Source organism: Poecilia formosa, unplaced genomic scaffold, assembly GCF_000485575.1.
Source record: "Poecilia formosa unplaced genomic scaffold, Poecilia_formosa-5.1.2 Scaffold28, whole genome shotgun sequence".
NCBI lineage: Eukaryota > Metazoa > Chordata > Actinopteri > Cyprinodontiformes > Poeciliidae > Poecilia > Poecilia formosa.
Window position 1 is genome coordinate 2767418 of NW_006799967.1, and position 20116 is coordinate 2787533.

Sequence of the window (20116 nt, forward strand, 5' to 3'; positions counted from 1 at the left end):
GGATTTTTCTTCTACCGCCAGGGGGCGCTTTAGCAGGAAGTGAATCATTGGAAGTCAAAATTGGAAATCAAAGAAGAAAGTGCTGATTTTCATTTTTAGAACAAGCACGTGCTAGCCAGCAGCAGGCGGAGAAATGTCTTCAAACTCATCATGGAAACAACACGAATAAGTTCATATGATGCAGCTTTTAAGTTGAAGGGACCGATCTGGCAGTGCAGATCGTGCCTTTCATTTTTAGAACAAGCGTTGGAGATGAAGGTCTGTCCTTTAATAAATCCAGCAGATTTGTGAAAAACCGAGAGCGGCTGAGTTATCAGTGGCTTATAGTCCTGTGAGGCTTATATATGTACGTTTCCAGTTAAAAAAAAACATTGTAGAAGTCTGCTCTATAGTCTGGAAAATACGGTACTTAAACAAATTAGTAAATGCAATACTGTCACAAAGTTTTTGTCAAACTCATGTTTAGTAACAGGAGAGTCAGTTAAATCCTATTTAACTAATCTAGTTTAGTTATTAAAATTATTTATAGCCAGTCTTGGTATATGTTGACTGCCAGTGGCTGTTTTCTGTTGTCACCGACTGATTTGACAATAGACATTTGTTTTAGTGTATTCAGAGTGCAGTGCTCGTTGGGGCAGACGGTGTTCTTTGAGTTTTGATTTGCCTCTGGGCTCTCTGATCCCTTATATTTTACTCATCAGGCCAGAATTTCACTTTTCCAACAGCTTTAAGACTGTTTCTGCTGTGCAAGACTGATGTCGTTGCAGAACAAAGAAACAGTGGAAATTTCAAGAAGGTGAGAATTTTGGAGGTGAAGGGGTTAATTGTTTTTATTCAAGAATCTTGTGAGTGATCATCTCAAAGTATTCCCAGATGTCATTTTTTTTTTTTTTTTCCTCTTGCTGGCTCCATTTAAATCAAGTTTATTTGTGTAGCACATTTCAGCAACAGTGCAATTTGTTGGATGCAATAAAACAAAATGTGGGACAGTTAGAGGCGTATGAATACATTTGGAAGCGTGGCGATTGCCAACCTTGGACATTTCTGAAACAAAACAAGACATAGACCACATCTTTAGCTCCATCAGAATATTTTATTCATGTTTTCCAGTGTTATAAGTACATCTCGTTCACAGTTGACACTGTAGACGACCTTATTCCTCTCCTTCAAATGGTCATAACCACCACACTGCTGTAAGTATGCAAGCCCTAGATTAGTATTCATAGCAAAAAGAAAGAAAGAAAAAAAAAACTTTTAGGTTAATCCACTTTGTGTTTTCACAGCTGCCCACACTGCAGATAGTTAATTCTTCGTTTGCATGTGACAAATCCATTCTTGATAATGGTGCAAAAGGTGAGGAAAAAACATGTTGCAATGTTTTGATATAACAGTGACATTTAAACGTGGCATCCATCTTGCTTTCCTGTGGGACTTTTGGTGTGCAAAAGTTCTCCAGGTCTCCTTCAGGAAACTATATATATTTTTTAATATTTCATTTTTTTTAAGCCATGCATTCATGTTTTATTTTGAAATATTGACGCACTGTGGCAGTTACGTCACTAAAAAGTAATCAACCTAAAAAGTCACTGACAGGGAGGTCTGAGGCTGCCGACAGGAATAGCTTGCTGAACCGAAAGAGGATAAGTGAAATGCTTATTCACTTAACTCGTCACTAATGGGCTCATGGAGGACTAACAGCTGAGCCACTTGCTGTCAGGAGGTTGTTTTTTTGTTACTACCGAGCTGAACACAAAATAAATACAGTACCGAGCATAAACACGCACTAGTACGCAATGGGTGCGCGCGCAGAAGCCCAGGCGGCTTTTCGTCAACCTCTGTGCAAACATACGTGTACATAGCTGCTGTGCAAATTCATTAATAACAGGTGCATATCAATAACTCAAGAGTATGATTGGAAGATACTTTGAGTATTTCAATTCAAACTGTTAAACTTGATTAGTTCGATCATCCTGGCTCAGAGCTAACGAGAACCCAAGTTCAGTTCGCCAGAAAATTAGAGTATTAGCTACACATGACCAAGTAAAAAAAAAAAAAAAAAAAATCGATAGGCAGGTAGGGGAAAAAATCCTACATTAATCCCATGAGCCATTTGGAAGAATTTGTGGCAAAAACTTGTCACTGACATTAAAATCTTAAAGTAAAAAATATAGTGTTCATCTTTTATTAATCTCATTTTTTCCCACTTTTTTTTTTTAATAAACAGGACCAGAAACGTCCAGTGACTCAAAAGCAGACCCAGGTGACTCATGTAATAACCTTAGCTTAACACAGCAAGAGTTTTTTTTTTTTCTTTGAAGAAAAAGTGAGCCGTGACACACACCTGTTGCTGAAAATAGATTAAAACTCAAAACATCTATTATGTATGCCTCTCATGTAACGAGGCAAAATTCCTCGACTCATTTTGTGTTTCGAATGATTCATAAATCCCAATCAATGTTTGAATATATAAATAGCACATTTTGACTTTAGTTTTTTTTTTTTGTGGCCCACAACACTTTGAACTTGGTGACTTTTGGACACTTCTGACAAAAAGGGTCTGGCTCTATCCAAGTACATTAACATAGAAAGTTCAGTGGGAGGAAAAAGTGCTAAAGCAACAGGGAGGTTGTTAAGCAAAGCCCAGAGAGGCTGGGGTCACTGATGCAAACAGTCATGAAATAATTGAGTACATGTAGTTGTACAGTAAATGTTTAACTGAACATAACTAGTTCAGTACAATTTATGTTCTGATAAACTTCATTTTGGATTATTATTAGGTACATGATATTTGAGATATTTGAGAGTTCAATTGAATTACTGGAAAACAAAAAAAAAAAATCTATTTTAAATGACATCATGATGCAAGTGTATAACACACAGGATGCTCCCTTACACCCACTTGTTTGTGTGATCTGTGTGAATTAACTTACATAAAATATCTACTATGCTCCCTGGGGGAAAAAACCCATAAAAAAATAAAACATATAAAGGTTTTATTGGAGACGTAGTCAGACAGAAGAGCAGGGAAGCAAGTAGCTGCCCTTTAGAATCAAACAGTACATAAAAAGCAGCCACATCCTCCTCCTGACAGGACCGCACTGTTAACGTGTGATCTGTCATGATCTGAGGAGAGGAAGGAATCCACCAGCCTCCATTACCATTTCGGTCCCCCCACACCCTCCCCGAGGCCATCTTCCTCCTCAAAAGGAAAAAAAGAAAAAAAAAGAAAAAAAAAGCAATCAGGCAGAGAGCAGTGTGCCGACGAGCCAGCCAGCAGGGGTCGACTAGCCCTTCTCAGACTCTGCGGAGGAGAAATGGACCCTTAATCACCCCTCCTCCCCGCTCGCTCCTGTGGAGAGGGTCCAAGGCGATGCAGCGGGTTTTGAATGGCAGGTTCCCTCTCATCAGTTCTCCACGTTTGCCCTGAGCGTGCGAGGCTTTGGTCTTTGATGTGGCCGGCAGTCCTGGCTCGTGGCCCTCCGGTGTGCGGCCGGAGAGATGGGCCGAGGGCGGGGGAGGTAGAGTGCCGGGGTCCTGCCGCCTCGCGGCAGCGCCCTGCTGCAGCTCAGCGAGCGTCTGTCCTCGGCGCCGGACTGTGGCCCCAGGTGAGACTCGCACAGGTCCAGCAGGGACACTACCTGCTCCCTCAGCGCGAGGGATTTGAACCGCCGCCCCGCCAGGTTGAAAAAGGCTTCCACGAATGCCTGCAGTCCCATCCCTGTACGGGGAACAGGAAACGCCGATTTACAAGCGCGGCGACTTTTTGAGGCATACGCACACGGCGCCTTGAACCGTTATTGGTACCCACTACTGTAAAGATGAAAAATGTGAGTAAAATTGTTTAAAGGGGATAAAAGCTCCTCGCTAAGATTTTTTTTTTCCCCAAGGGATGCACGATATATCAGCATCAACGTCTCTATCGGCATTGTGTGCGTTTGATTATTTGTAGAAAAGGATTCATCTGCAGTCAAAAAGGTAATTCAAACATCAACATGTGAAAAGCTCATAGCAAAAAGATTAAATAAAATGCATCCAGGTTAAGACGATCCCTAATTGTCAGTTTCTTTGTCATTTGATCTTTTCCTTTTTCTAATTTTGGACCGAATGAAATGTTCATAACTTGGTGTGATCTGAATGGAACGAGCTTTACATCCTGAAAAAAAAGAAAAAGTCCAAGCAATTTTCACCTTTCAGCTTAGAAAAGCTGAAGGTAATAACCTTTCAGCTGACAGCTTCTTTAGAGCTGTGGCTGAAAGGAGAAGGAAAGTTTCGTTAGTAGTGAATGAGTCCAGCTTTAGAACAAATTACATCATAGAGTTCTGCTAAAAGTGGGTTGATCTCCTCAAGTAATAAGTAGCCTTCCTATGCGACCTTTTGAGGACTTTTTGTGAGGTCAGTGTGACTCAAACTCGAGAACAACAGATAAGAAAACAATAAATCTGAGAGGGATTCATACCTCACTAGGTCTGTTGCACCATTATTCTACTCGTAACGTCTTTTAAAAATCATCTTCGCTTCTTATCGGTTCCCCATAAATACACCTGACTGAACGCGCCCAGACGCAACAGCCGACCGACTCCAGTCCTACTGAAAGCTCATCTGACATTCAGCCTACACGCTCCCCAGTGGACCTCCTCATGCCGGTCCATGCCACATCCAACAATCTACTCTACGTCGCAGTCTTTGCGAGGTGGGACGCCTGAATAATTCATGTCGGGACGGTCTCTGCGCCGCCATGCTGTGATCTCGCCTCATTTCAATTATGGGAGAAGGGAGTCTGACGGAGAGTGACAAGCATTTATAGAGGAGCACATTATTTGCACAGAGTCTCAAGGATGTTCAGTTCTTTGTTCTCCAAGAACACAGTGGGAGGACTTGTTTTTTTTTTGAGTATTTGTTACCTGCTTCTCGGGAGTCGGCCAGGGCGAAGGACCATCGACGTGTGATGTCAATATACAAGATGTCCACTGAGGCCATGGTGAGGTTGCTGTTGCTCAGTTTACAAGTCCTGGAAACATAAAGGAATATTAATGTCTAAATCAAATGCGACCTAATAAGAGAACCAAAAATGTTTTAATGTCCCTCTTAAGATGCAATGAAATGTTTTGGTGATTTATGATCTCCATTTTAATAAAACTTAAGAGCGGCTGCAACTGATTGAAGCCAAATCCGATGTCTTAAGGAGCTAATATTTCATAGCAGCAGAAGTGATGAGATGGGCAGACAAAAAGTTTACAAAGTTTACCTTTTAAACAATATAACATAGCTATATGTTATATTGTTGATTAGCACTGATAGCAGCCCTAAGACGATAGCGTGTACTATAGTTGCACCGATTGCAGTTTTCTGGCCGATCACCAAAAGCCTGACCTGCCAGGTAGTGGGTCGGTCAGTTAGCTCTGTCAGAGTAAAACAAAAGGGGAAATTGGCTGGTTTTAGGTAGACAAAATCAATGGATAAGGTCACTTTCATAGGCAAGTCCAGAACCAAAGTATCAGGAACTGAGGACCGATGTATCTCATCTTTACTGTAACATTTCAAAAAGGTTCCCAACCTTTATAAATCAAGCATGTTTCATTAAAGTTGAAAGCTCAAAAAAAAAAAGAGACTCCTCTCTGTTCAGCCTTCCTATTGTCCGCTCAAAGTCTTGCTCTCTCTTGCAACCTAAACGAACAGCATGTCTTGACATGCCATGTGAAGTACAGTTTCCTTTTCAAATGGTTTCTTACTGCGTTTAGTTTCCTCTGAATTCATTTCATTTGATCAGAAAAAGATTGTATGATTAAGTTTTCAACAGGCCGGTAACCACATCAGAGCCAATGAAGCCAAACAGGCGATTCTGGCTGATTTGTCGGTTTATTTCTTTTCTAAATCAAACGCTGAACACTGCACATTTTGCAGGGATCTGTATGAATATTTCACTGACCCAGAGCTGTCAGGATAGAAAGTCGGTGTTGTATTCCAGAGATACCTGAAGGGCGAGGACCACTGCAGCATCAGGCTATGACGCTGCTTCTAAAGTGTACAATATTAGCCCAACACAGTCCAGCTACTTGTTAACCCAAATGGTGACAGGAACAGCGAAGATGGCTGCCGCATCGTTTTATAAGCTTTGCTACAAGACAAGATGAAATATTCACCTTTTTATGTAAGATAATAATGAGACTGTGTGTGTGTGTGTGTGTGTGTGTGCGTGTGTGTGTGGTGTTTTGTGACAGAACCCCAACAGTACAGCAAGAACTGATTCTGTGTTTATGCAGCAGTAAACAGAAAAAAAAAAGAATTTAGTGCAAAGCAGTACGAAAGGATAAGAAAGGACGATGCTCGTTTTTGAGAAAGTTATTACTTTTAATGAGAAATCCGACATTCTGCAGACCTGTAATTGTTTAGAGGGAAAGTGATGTGTTTATTTCTTTCTTTTTGTTGCAGGGCCTTCATTACTTAAACTCTATATGCTCAGTTTCTTTCTTTTTTATTTATTACATGCAATAATGATAATGTTATGCAAATGGGGTTCCGATACTTTCCATACTTTCTTTTTTTTTCAAATTCTCAGAGCTCTGAGCTTATTTTAGTTCAAATTTTAAGTTCACAGATGAAAATATGCCATAATTCCTTTAGCAGATGTCGGTGCAGGGGTCAGACTTTAAATATGGAACCATGGAAGGACGGATGGATGAACAGACGGATGGATGACGGACATAGAAACGGATGGACGGATAAAGTCTGCGGATGGAATTATTTTCCCAAACTCAATTCCACACTAAGTCTATTCCAGACGGCATGGTAATCCTGTAAATTGAATTTAAAAACTGCATTTGCTCCGATACCGTAAAATGTGATGCATTATTTCCTGAAGGGAATTCTGCATGAAAAACAAGCTTTACCTTCAACAGAGATGAAATTATTACAACATGCATACGGTACCCATTTTTCACGCTCTCTTTTTAATATAAACATATGGAGTCTTTGAAAGTATTTATAGAGTAATTAAAGTTAAGACTATTTCCTGAACTCCCAGCAAGAATGTTCTGTCCTTAAAAAGAGGCTAAAATAGGGTGAGACTGTGTTTTGCTGCAGAATCTAAATTAATAAAAGCCTCTCTGGTCCCAGCGCTTTGAAAAGGAATCTCTAAAACCACAGCTCAGATGAGACTCTCACCACTTCAGACGGAATCTGTGAATGCACCTGTTTCTTTTACTTTATTAAGTCGGCGTGCCGACTCTGTGCTGCGTACATATGCTAAATCTGGGTAAGCACAGAGGATTTTTTTTATCCAGGGGAATCAGCGTCCGTCTTAATCCTTTTCGTCTTACTGCAGTAAAACGAAGGCTTGCTTTGCTGTGTGTTTGCAGCTTACATGGCAGAGTGATATCAGGATCAAAACAAAACATGTGCACCTGATGAAGGTTCGGAAGGCAGTGGGGCCGAGGCGCATGTTGCCCTTCACCCCGAGGAAGCGAATGAAGAGAGCGGCGATTCGCTCCACCAGCCGCAGGTGGCTGAACTGTTTGGTGTACTTCGGGTAGACCTGCTTCAAGCACAGCGGAGGCAGATTACCCGCGTTATCTGGACTCCGGCCTTGAGAGTCGCCGTCCGCTGGGATCACCTCCACAGGATCGGACCCGCCTCCTGCTGGGTGAGGAGTCCTGATGTAGATACCACAACAAAAACAAAACAGAGGGTTGGGGGGAAGAAGGTTTGTTATTCATTTGATGCAATGTTAATCAAGATTGACTGTACAGACGTGCATGGTAATAACAGGGCATGTATTTGTGCTCAATAGTCTGTGTGAGTCATTAGAAAAAAATGTCCATCACAGGTGACCATCAGTCAGAATGCATAGAGGGATTTGAATTGCTTTATTTGAAGAACCCCACACCAAAGTAATGCAAGAATGGCAGAACAAACCAGACTTATAAAGGCTCAAAATTGGTTTGCTGATATGTCAGCTTTTGATTATTCCACAACAAAGCAGTGCGGTTGAGGTGTTGTCATTAAATAAATCCACCGGTACGCCTCCAATCAAGTCAAATGACTTCATGTAGACTGAAATCTTGCTCTATTTTCTCTAAAATTTCAAGACTGAATCAAAAACTCAGATTTTCCATCATTTTTTTTCTGCCGTTTTGCGGTATAGTGCTGATTTTGTTGTCTGATTTTGTTTGTCTAAGGTTTGCACTGAAGAACTAGGCTAATCTTAGCATCTAGACTCGATTACATAATAATTTATACTTTAATACAATTCTAGTTGATCTAGTTTAGACAAGTCATACAGAAAAATAAGCTTTCCTGCTCCATAAATTAAGTGCTTACTTTAAGCGGCGTATTTCAATGTTTCAGCTTCTTTCTGCCTGACACACACACACACACACACACACACACACACACACACACACTCTGAGCACTGCACACACAGCAGATCATGACAGAAAGCCATTAAACTGCAGCTGTCAACAGTTGTTTTTGTTGTTGTTTTTTTTCCCCCTCCCTCCACTCTAAATGCCATTGTTAAGATTATCAGGTGGGAGAAAAACCCAACAAATTAATGTGCACGGTCTATATAATTCAGATTTGCGAGCCCTGCACATGAAAACAGACGGTCGTTTTTACACACCAGCCATTAAAGCTGCGGCTGCGCTGCTCGCAGAGGGCACGGCTGATATATAATCACTGACTCTACGACGACAGCGGGCATCAGGAGTCAAGTTTAATCGGGGGCTTTATGTCTTGAATGGAAACCTGAGCCGAACAGGATCAAACAAGGACATCTGTCACCTTTATGCTGGTTAATTTGACCTTTGCTGTCAGGCAAAACAAAAAAACAGGATTTACAAAAGATAAGCAGTTGTCCCACTACTCTAACTTCTTTATGTTGCCTCTTTTCCCCCTCATTAAATTGAACTTAACCTCTTTATTTTAAGTCTATCCTCCAATGTGTCTTTCCTTTTCCCAAGTTCCTACTGTACGCACAAAAGTTCTTGCTCGCTTCTTATGAGACACGTGGGCTGAAAGCCAGTCTCACTGGCATCCCGTCAGTCCCGTCCCAGCCTGCCGGTGCCTTCGCAAAGTCTAAGTTTACCGTTCTTCTTGATACCGGCATGGGTGACACCAAGACAGCATTTCTTTAAGTTTGATAGAATCAATTGTCCCTGGGGGGATACAGAGGGACGCCACCCACACGCAGATTTAGCAGGACAGACTGTGCTAGAAGCAGACAAACCTTGCACAGGCACAGACAGACTGGGGGAATTTCCACATACTGCAGCAAAGAGAGAGAGAAATGAAGGAAGGAGAGCTAGAAACAGGCAAAGACGGTTATTAAGTTTTGGATGTTAAACTAGTTCTAACATGACAACAAGCTACAATAGAACGCTTTGTGACAAAATATAACCAAGTGTCAGGATGGCCCAGTCAAATCAAGGCTTAAACCCAAATAAACATATGTAGCAAGGCACATAAGATCCTCAAAACATTAAAGTTGATGTGTTTGGTTTTAACCTGTGTGCCCAAGTACAAAGTGTATGAATACCTTCACAAAGGCACTAAAAGAAAAAAACAGAAAACAGAACTTCATAACTATGCTCTGTATTTAGTTTGCCTCATTTCCCCTTATGCAGATGATACCTTTATAATGGGATATTGTAGCGCCTCATGCCTGTGAATATAAGCTTTTCACCTCACATGATGGCTCATAAATCACTTCCAAAGACAGAATACTCAGGATTAATGAGCTGGGTGCACGCTACATATCTGAGAGTCACTGATACTGTCACAAACTCGCGTATATAATTCCTCGTTTATCTCTTCTCCCTTCAAAGTGGCACTTCTTCCTCCCCCTTTCCCCTTTTGTTCCATCTTTCGGGTTTGAATATTTTTCTTATAAAACAGTAGTGTGGTATCGTCCGACCGACTTTTGCCCATGCTGCGTCAGGCTTTCCCTTCGCTTCTCTTCATCTTGAGAAGTAAAATCCCAACATGCGTAAACTTTGAATAAATCTCTTCTAAATGACTGAGTTTCATTCATTCCACCTACACCTGGGTGTTATCCTTGTGCTTTCTTTTTTGTTTTTTTGTTTTTTTTGACATCGCGTCTGTAGGCTGCTTGTGAAATACCCAATTAGTCTGAAGTGGCTTTAAAAATATTTCAAGTCCATATCTTTTCTATCTTTTTACATGAATTGAAATTCTTAATAAAGCCATTCAGGTATTTCTTTTCTAATCATAAAAAGGTTTGCTCCTCTCAGTCAGAGAAGTCTAATTTCACATTACACTGTCACTTTTTATCCGACTGCTCAACGAGTTTCTAATATAAAAGTCAATTTCTCCTCTTACTTTTAAATGGTTGATTTATATCTTTGTTCTAATATTTAAATCATGTCACCTTTTCCTCTCAACTCCTCCATTAGATTCAACTTTTTACCAAATATCACTTGAAGTTGCTTGACTGAAAACTCTGATCTGAATAATTAGGTGTGAATCTTTGGCTTTTTCTGACCCAATAGAAAATTTAAAAAACATGAGCATTAACTTGATCGATACAACATTCATGAACTGAATTTGCAGAAATATATTTTTTTAATCAAAAGTAGTATAACGCATACAGGAGGAAAAACGGGATGTAGAAAAGAGGACGTAGATTTGGATCCAACAAAAAGTAAAGGAACTGCAGGATTATCACCATGCATGCTTCGAGGAATATGTTTGAACTTATGTGGTTTTTAAAGAAAATACACCAACAAAAACCAAAAATGTGGTAAAGTCTTGAGGAATAAACAAACAAACAAACAAAAACAACGTCAGCCTCCTGATCTTGGATCTGAACCAATCAAGGGAAAAAATCTGCCAAATCGGATTTCAGACCGACTGATTGGTGAATCTCTAGTAAATATTATTCAGCCACTTTCCTGAGGTGGGCTTGTTTAAGCGACTCTTGGTGAAAGCTAAATTGTTTAGAGCGACTCAACCTCATCCTGAGGTCGACAACAGGGAATTAAAAACAAACACAAGGCTTGATTTTCCATAGCTTTGCATCATCTCTGTGTGTTTGCTTCTGCATTCTCCTGACTCCCTGAATTGTTTCCAAAAGTCCAAAACTCTTAAGGTAATCTGCACATCTAATCTGGTTAAAGGTCAGTATAAAGGTATGTTTAGCAAAAAATAAATAAATAATATAAATGTCATCATGTCATCTTTAAATTTAAGGAGTTTTCTCAAGCTGCTTAAAAGAAAAAGTAAAGCAGTCTTCAACCGATGTCCATTGTTTATATATTTCAAGACAAATGAATCTGTTTGAAAATATTTCTGCTTGCAAAAAACACAGTCAAGTGACAATTTCTATTAAAAGCAGAACAGCGAAATAATATTGTGTGCCTTAACTATGTTTAATACTATTAGAATCTGGAAGTTTGTTTTCGACTTTTTTGCTAAAAAGAAAGTATATCAAACTCAATATACAATAGTTGTTATAATTACCATTAAAACTAATAGTTTTAACAGTTAGCTTAGCAGCAAAACCTTTGGCAGGTTTTGCTGCTAAAGTGGCATTTTGTATGTCACTTTAGCAGCAGGTCCAATAATTGCTGCTTCTCTGGTGTTACTGAAGCATTTCGATCGTGTGTGTGTGTGTGTGTGTATAAGTTTGGTTCATGCTAATTCAAAGTACACGCAGAAAGGAAGCAAGAGACCTATTTAAATATTAATGGTTCATAAATATTACAGTAATGGTGATAAGCACTTATTTGCCAAGATATATTTTTGGTTTCCATGAACACGTTTAACGTTTTCCTACCATCTCCTCTGAACACAAGATTCCTTTGCGTTTCTAGTGTTAATTTTTTTTTGACAACTCAATCATTATAAATCAGAAAATAGATCATTATGGCTTCCCTGTTCTTTAAAAAAACTAGATGTTCAGTTTAAGACTGAAAAAGTAAAGCTTTAAATAATCTCCCTCTGAGGCCCAGAGGGAGATTATCCAACCTATAACATATAATGGACGTTAGATCAAGAGATTAAAGAATGTTTAATAGAGTGGAGATAGAAATTAGTTCAACAGGAAGTTAAGGGAGCATCATCCCCAAGCAGACACTGCTCCTGGATGCAAAGAAAAGATCAAATAATGAGGCTAATTTAAAGATAAGGTAGCTAAAATTTAAAGTAGAAGGAACAGAATGAGAATAACAGAAAAGGATGAGGAAATAAGTTGAAAGCAGACAGAAAGAATAAATCTGCTTTTCATATTGAAATATGGAATGATGGCGTGGGGGGGAGGAAAAGGACACTCCCTAATTGAGAAGCAGATCTATTTCCAAGCACCACACAGGCCCAGTCGAGCAGAGAGATTGAGCCACTACATTGGCACAGTGATGTGTGAGTTTCCTCCATGCCTCAGTTGATTTAATTTTTTCTGTTTAACAAGCTTAGAGAGAGCCGCTGAGTGGTGCGGGGCCCCGGCTCGGAGGAGCGGGTGGGCAGAGTGAGATATCGTGTTCTTAAAGCGGGCATGCTGACAGAGAGCGGTGGCGCGGGGAGGGGGTGCTGAGACAAACATCCGACTTCAAACGGGGTGTTTACGCTGAGGTGTGCGGCACTTACGCTGTCAGTTTCTTGTTGAAGGGGTCCATGAGGCGCAGCGTGTCCCTGATCACCCCCACTTTCACCTGCTCGTCTACTGGACTGGGAACGTACTCGAAAACTCCCGGAGCCACCTGAGACAGACATGCACTTAATACAAGAGGTGGTGGTGGGGTGGTGATGCTGATGGGAACCAGTGTCTTACTTCCTGTTCATGTTCTATTCTCATACTGGGGTTGGAGTTGACCTCTAGTAACACCGGCTTCAGGTTCTTCATCAGCAGGATGTCGAAGCCGAGGATCTGACACACAAACGGACGGCAGCGATTAGAAACACACATTCAAGAGGACTCTGAAAACTTTGTTCGTCCCAGAAGGGCTGTTTTTTTTCTGTAAACATGTTCGTAAAAAACTTCAATTTTTTTAGATTTTTTTTTTTTTTTTGTCATTTTTAACAACCTGATCCACCAGGAGTGAAAACAGGTTATGTGGATGACTTTAGTGAAAATCAATATTTTACATTCCTTGCAACCATTCAACTGCAAAAAGAATTTTACAAATACGTATTAATATGATAATTTCACTTCCTCCTCTAATAAAGGTAGACTTTATAACTGATTCTTAACAAATCACATGAATCTCATAAAATATATGTGTAGAGCAATAGAGCAAAAGGAAGGAAAGACGAGAAGAAATAAGGGATGAAGGAAGAACAAAGCAACTGAAAGACAAATATAAGTAAAGATAGGAGAAAAATATGGAAATCAAGAAAGAAGGAAAGTTCATAAGACAACATGAATGGCATGACAAAAAAAAGAATGAAGTACATGAGGAAGATCTGTGGTGGGAAAGGAAGGAAGGAAACTGAATAAGAAAGAAACGTGAGGAGGAAGGAAATGCATAAGGAAGAAATACAATCAGAAAAGAAATGGGAGGTGAAATAGACAGAACGAAGGACACAAAGGAAGAAAGGAAAGCACATGAGAAAGGGAGGAAGGACTCAACAATAGAAAATGAAACTAAGTGAAGAAGCAAAAATAGTTCCCGATCTCCTTCCTTTTTTTCCATTCTTATCCAGAGCTGGAAAACCAGGAAATAAAATACTATTAGCTCCAAAATTTTCCACATTGCGTTAGAAAACCTGAGCACTTTGACTGGCTGGCAAACAAACAAACGTGTTAATAACACACTGGCCTGCAGCTCCGCTGTCACACCCACCTGGAAACAAGTAGGCCCTGGCTTAGCAGGCGGTATATCGGCTTGGTAGTGGACTTTAAGGTCCGGTAGCACGGCGATGACGGACTTGATGACGAGGGCGATGATGTCCGACCAGACCCGCTTGATGTCCACGCCCTTGGCTGCCAGCCTGTAGAGCACGCTGGAGAGCGTCCGCTTGCTGCCTGTGTTCTGGCTGTCTGAGTGGACGTAGTTGCCGCTTTGAACGTTGAGCGAGTAGTTGGTCAGGTGCATGAAGACGCGGCTCAGGTTCTTCTGGCTTGGCTCCTGCAAAGACAAAAATAAAATAAAAAAAATAAAAAACGGCAATTCCATATAAACGAACTCAAAACAAGCCCGTCGGGTTTATCGGCGGCCTAAGCGCTACCTGGTACGGTTCGGTGCAGAAGCGCGTCAGGCCTTCTTTGGCGATGTAGATCTCCAGCGGCTGCACGGACTTTATCAGCACGTAGAGGCGGATGTCGAATTTGAGCTTGTCGATGAGCAGCGGCTTGTGGATGTACTCCTGCACCACCGCTTGTTTGGCCTGCGCGCCCACCACCAGCTTCAGATCGCCGGGGTCTCGGATGAGGTAGATGCCGTCCCCTTGCGATCCCCCGTCGGGCTTGACGATGAAAGTCGGGCTCTCCGTGGCGTCGCTCTCCTTCACCATACGAATCTGCAGCAGAGGAGCAAGGGGGGCAGAAACGACAGTTCACAACTGATACGGTCCAAAGAAAACACACGCTACTTCATCCAGTACGCCAAGCTAAACCAGGATGTTGTAATCAAATCTTAGTGTAATCTCATTCCTCACCGGACTAATAATAGACAAGAGCCAGAGAGGCTTGATCTGCACCAAAATCATCCAGAGGTTTCTCTGGATTAACATGCAAGCCCAGAAAAGTCGACAGCATTGTTCACAGTGTTAATTATCCCAGGATCTGTTATGTAATCCTACGCTGCTGCGGTTCAGATGCACGGTAATAGATGTAAATAGGTTTCTGGATCTCTGCAGGGAGGCAGGATGAGAAGTGACTCTGAATGTATATATTGATGTTGTGGCGCCCCCTGCTGTACAGAGTCTGTTATTTCCTTCCTCTCTGCCAAACGTTTACTTAAAAATGGCTAGGAAAATGAAGCTTTTATGTTATTACAAATGATTATAAATCAGAAAACAATTAGGAATAAAAAAACATCGTGAAGACAAACGAGTAATTCTAAATATGAGCATCACCCTGTGTCTCAGTGTCTGCAGCTGGATTTTATAGCACAGGATATGACTAGTGTGCGATTTTAATTCGGCATTTAGTTAGACTGACTATAAATGTTGATAACTGTTGGCAGTGCAGAGATAAGTGTTGGCAGGGCAGTGTTGATAAATGTTGATAACTAGCTGGCATCATGTCCAGTGCCGGCTAGAGTGATGACAGAATAAACAACAGCGGCTCTTAGTAGCGAACACACTCTGTTAAAATGCCAGATCATAGAGGGAGATCAGAAATCACTTCACAGCTTTTTTCACATACTGAGACTTTTTTTTTTTTAATCCATAAGAAGTCAAATGAAAACCATGAAACAAAGCTAAAAATGAGCAATAACTCACCTGCAGGTGTGGCAACACTTTAAACTTTACAGACGCGCCTGTTGATTCAGCATTCAGTCTTCTTCGGAAGGAGTTGATGATCGCCACCATCTTGACTTGGCCATTCCAGAACTTTCATTTTCAGCTCATGAAAACTTTATTTTGTTGATTTGGATTTTTTTTTTTTTGCCTGAATTCTCTATGATGCCGAAAAATAAAATCTCAATTTATTTTCTGCTTTTAACTCCCGCAGATAACTTTTTAGGCCACAAATGACTTGGAACTGAGTATCAGCTGAAAAAATGGAACATTTATACAATCAAATTGTTTTTCGTTTTTAGTTAATAACATATGCATAATTACATATTACCAGTCTATACACCTTTGGGAGGCCCTGCAGGTTTTTATTACATGAGGTGCTGCAACAGTACCTCTGTGGAAAACTGCTGGTACTCTTCAGGCAGGATCCAGGAGCGCGGATAGAAGTCGTACTCTTCTGGGAAAAGCTCTTGCATGGTCCGAACCGCTCTGCTCAGGTTGATCTTCCTCAGCATCTCCACCATCCCTGCAAAGACACCATTTACAGACAATCCTGCATGATCTCAAGGGAAAGAGGAAGAAATCAATCGCCAATTAAAAAAAAAAATAAATAAATAAAAATAAAATAAAAATAACCTTGATATTCTAATTAAATGTTTCAGCAAAAGTCAGGTGTAAGGACTAAACTAAGCACAAGCTTACGGTGGCCCAGATGCGTCATTGAAATGCAACCCACTCCTCCTCCCCCCCCAAACAACAGCAAAAGATAAAGATATAAAAACTTCCTGTCATAACTTCCATTGTGGCTTTTTGTCATTGTTTTTGTTGTTGCAGCTTTTGCATTTCATTGCCTTTTCTGGCTCTACAAACTAGAGGCATATAGCTATGATTTATTTAGAGTTTGATTTCTGGTTTGACTTATTTCTATATCCATGTTTTGAAATGTTTGTGATAAGGGAATATTTGGTGGTGCTTAAACTCCAAAGTGTTAAAATATTGGTCTAAGTAATGTGCTTGCCAAGACTAATGATCCAACTAGATGAAACAAGGTAGAGTTACTTCATTTACACAAACCCAGCTGAAACTACAAATACATATAATGAGTTATAGGCTGATTGTAGATTAGAGAAGTACATTTAAATACCTGGGAACTTGTTGACTTGTCCTGACACAATATTTTCATTGTCGTGGAAGGAAACACCGTGCCAGTAGATGTCACATGCTGCACGTCTTCCCGTGTGAAACTGAGGAGAGGAAAAGCAAAGCGGTGAGAAGAAGGAATTATTACATTTATACAATGAAAAGAAAACCGATTAAAAAATAGTTTGGAAAATGTGAACTGTCTGAAAATATGATTCTGTGGTCATCTTGACCACAGAATCAAGATGATGGTCCGAATGATGTACCGCACACGTTTCAAATACAAAGCAATGCTGCTTAAGAGAAGTAGCAAGGTTTGTTTTGTTTTTTCCCTGGAGTCCACTTTGGTTTCTGCAGAACATCCAAGCTCCATTGGAGTCATGGCTCAGTTTGTAAAGAGAGACATGAGGGATTCTAACTCTCCCGTGCCACTCCAAGTCTACAACTTAAGGGTGTCGGCATCTTAAACAATTTACCCTCCTCCCCTCCTGCAGTTGGCCATAGGACAGATAAACCTGTGCCAGAGTTGCGTCCTGTTAATGTGTTAGCGTGACACTGTGTAAAAGGGAAACCCTGGCTGACTGCAAAGACCTGCTATAAATACAGCTACACGCAAGTGTGCGAAGGGGACAAGGGAGGGGAGATTATTTTGAGTAGTTTCTGGGGATTACATCCAGACACAGCTGTCTTTTTGAAAAGTTGCTTTGTTGCTAAAATCTTTCGGTGTCCTTTGGTAGACAATTCAGTTTTCTCTTTCCTGCAGGAATCAGAAGTAGCCCTTTTTCGATATTCAGGTTATTTTCCAACCAGACTTCAAGACGTTATGACAACTTTAAAACAAATGTGTGTAAAAATGCCCGACTAGTTTCTAACACTTGACAACAGATGAAAATATGAAGCATTTCCGTGATCCGTCACTCGGACCCTCGGGTGGCCGTTATCTCTACCTCGGAGAGGACTCACTTTATTGGATTAAGGGAGCTTAAGGCTAGTGATTTCTTCCTGTGGTGGAGAAAGCCATAAGTGGAAAGTCAGCTAGCAGATGTAGAATCAGCTGTTTCAACTCTCCAACTTACACTTTTGCATTCAGTTGTGTTGCCGTCAATGTAGATCCTGAATATTTTACCACCGGCTGAAGGGAACTCGTCCACTTCATAAGTGGGCTAGCAGAGCCGAGCTGCTAAAGTTTCGGCCCCTTCAATGTATGATGACAAAGGCTTTCACGGCGACGGCAGCTCCATGGAGACGTCGACTCTGCTGGGGGTGCTTTGTGCTGACTAAGTATTGCCATATGTCCATCGTTATGGATACCAGTAGCAGGGTTCAAGTGTCACAGACTGGTTACTGGTGATAAGTGCGCCCTGTGCTTCCCCGTCTCATTGAGGCGACATTCTTTCCATGCATAACGGAGGCGGTGTTCATAACAGCTTTGAGTTGGCACTTTAAGAAAGATAAACTCTCAAAACAACTCAGGACAAACAGAAATGAGTAAATAAAAAAAAGTGACCTCAGAAAGTTTTTTTTTGTCTCATTTGTTGCTCTTTAGGTTTACATGCTGTAACACAGGTGAAATAAAATCGTCATTATTTCATCCGAGTCAATGATCTAATTTTAATGACTTAAAGCATGGAGGTTTCAGTCACTGCAACTTGACATTTAATTGATAAATTGTTATTTTTATACTCATGTTTTTAGATTTTGCTGACATGACAATACTTGGTAGTGCTTAAATTCTGAAGTGTTGAAATATTGCTACAATATTTCATGCAGTATTGTGTCTTTCAGATAGAGATTTAAAAAAACAGCAACAAAAGCAAAGTTGGTGGATTAGCAGTGCTGTTCTTTTGAAAAAAAGAAAAGAAAAGAAAAGAAAGAATTACTGCAGTAAAGCAAATATTTTTATACCAAATTATTTATCTGCAATCTTCATCTTGAGTCCATGACTTCAAGTAAGGACATTATAGTGGAGGCTGGAGATGAAACTACAAGGTATTTAACTCCTAAACTGCTTTTATTTTACATCCATATATTCAGATTCACATGATAGAACAGTAGGTTGTGTATAAACGGGACTGGGTTTCATCTGAAAGTCACATTGTTCATGTGTAGCCAGCCAAATGACCTTGAGTACCTCTAAATAAAACAAAATGTCACTTTTATACATTTCTGAATAATTCCAGCTATTCTGTGAAGAACTCAGAGGTTTGATGCAGATTATCAGAGAACAAACAGCATCACGAAAACCAAAGTCAGAGGTAAAATTATGCAGCACAACTTTAAAAATAGCATTAAAATAAAACCATCTAGTTGCCTCCTCAAATCTTCAAGGAAAATGTCTATTTGAAAAATGCAGAAGAAGCCCTGGTGTATAAGCCATGTAGAGGAAACAGTAAACATGTTGAGAATGTGATCTGGCTCAGCCAGACAAGCAAAAAAATACTTTGTGCAGGTCTGTCTCTAAATAAAATAAAATGAAGTTGAACAAGTTTAGGTAAAGTAAATACACTTTGAATATGATGAGCTGCAACAAAGAAAGAAAAAAAAACACATCCCCTTCCAAAAAGAAAAAAAAACAATTAGCCATCATTTTGTTCTTTAATTCATTAAGCCAATGTAGACAAATGAGTCGACACGACTGGCTTTGAAGCTTCATGGGAAAAAACATGAATAAAAGTGGCTTATGAAGACAAACACCTAAGCTGGTTGTAATCCAATTGAGACGAGAAGCTGATGACACAGTTCTCCCCAGGATCAAATCATCCTCAGCTTCTTCCCTAAACCATTTATTCATAAGTTTCTGCTTGGACAAAAATACAACACCAACAACAGCAGAGAAAAGAAATGAAATAGTTTCAAATAGCGCACCTCTTTCCACTGTAGCTCCTTGATGCTCAGCTTCAGGGCTTCCAGGGAGGTTTTGGCTTTAGATGTGTCCACCGTCACAGGCCTCCTCTTTCTGGGGAGCTTGAATTCATCCTCGCAGCGTGTTTCCTGTGTGTTGCTGGATTCGTGGACGGCTACGTAGTTCCAGTTACTCTCTGCTGACTTGCCTTGCAGGATCTTCCCCGTCCCCTTGATGAGGAGGGTTTGCTCACAGATAGGACTGTTGATGTTTTTCACAGCGTGAGCTGGAAATCCCTGCAAGGGCTTCCCGCAAGGATTCTTGCGGCTTCTTTTCCCCTTCTGCTTGCAAATATTGGTGGACAGTGCATCCGTCCCCGGGGCGGTGGTGATGCAGCAGCCGGCGGGATCTGGTGAGGCGGAGGGAGAAGACACGGGCATCTCTTCCTCGGGATCCACTTCCTCCTTCTCTGCATCCTCGCCCAGTGATTTCATCTGCCCGAGCTGAACCTTGACATCTCCATAATGATCACTCATTATGCGAAACGCGATAACTCACGCCGCTGCAGTTCCGCGGAGCGCAGTAATCCGAAACCGGGGAGCCGATCAGAAACAATGTGGCCCGCATTGCTATCTTGACCGACCACAAAAAAGCAAAAAAACAAAAACAAAAAAAATATTAACGCTATAAATTTTCGTTACCTACATCCGTGGGAAAAGC

General features: G+C 40.7%; 1 protein-coding gene across 2 annotated transcripts; it reads right to left on the bottom strand.

Annotated features, from left to right (window-relative positions):
* Window positions 1–2202: 2202 nt before the first annotated feature.
* On the bottom strand, window positions 2203–20039 carry ttll11 (tubulin tyrosine ligase-like family, member 11). 2 transcript variants are annotated; one of them, XM_016669897.1, is made up of 10 exons: window positions 19420–20039; window positions 16559–16658; window positions 15807–15940; window positions 14179–14460; window positions 13794–14078; window positions 12782–12877; window positions 12598–12710; window positions 7401–7649; window positions 4902–5008; window positions 2203–3718 (listed from the first exon to the last, which is right to left on the bottom strand). In XM_016669897.1, the coding sequence occupies exons 1-10, from the start codon at window positions 19930–19932 to the stop codon at window positions 3405–3407; spliced, it is 2193 nt and encodes a 730-aa protein (XP_016525383.1). In that variant the 5' UTR covers window positions 19933–20039; the 3' UTR covers window positions 2203–3404. The 2 variants fall into 2 exon arrangements, with proteins under 2 accessions (XP_016525383.1, XP_007548981.1); XM_007548919.2 differs by having other exon boundaries at window positions 14179–14469.
* Between the last annotated feature and the right edge of the window lie 77 nt (window positions 20040–20116).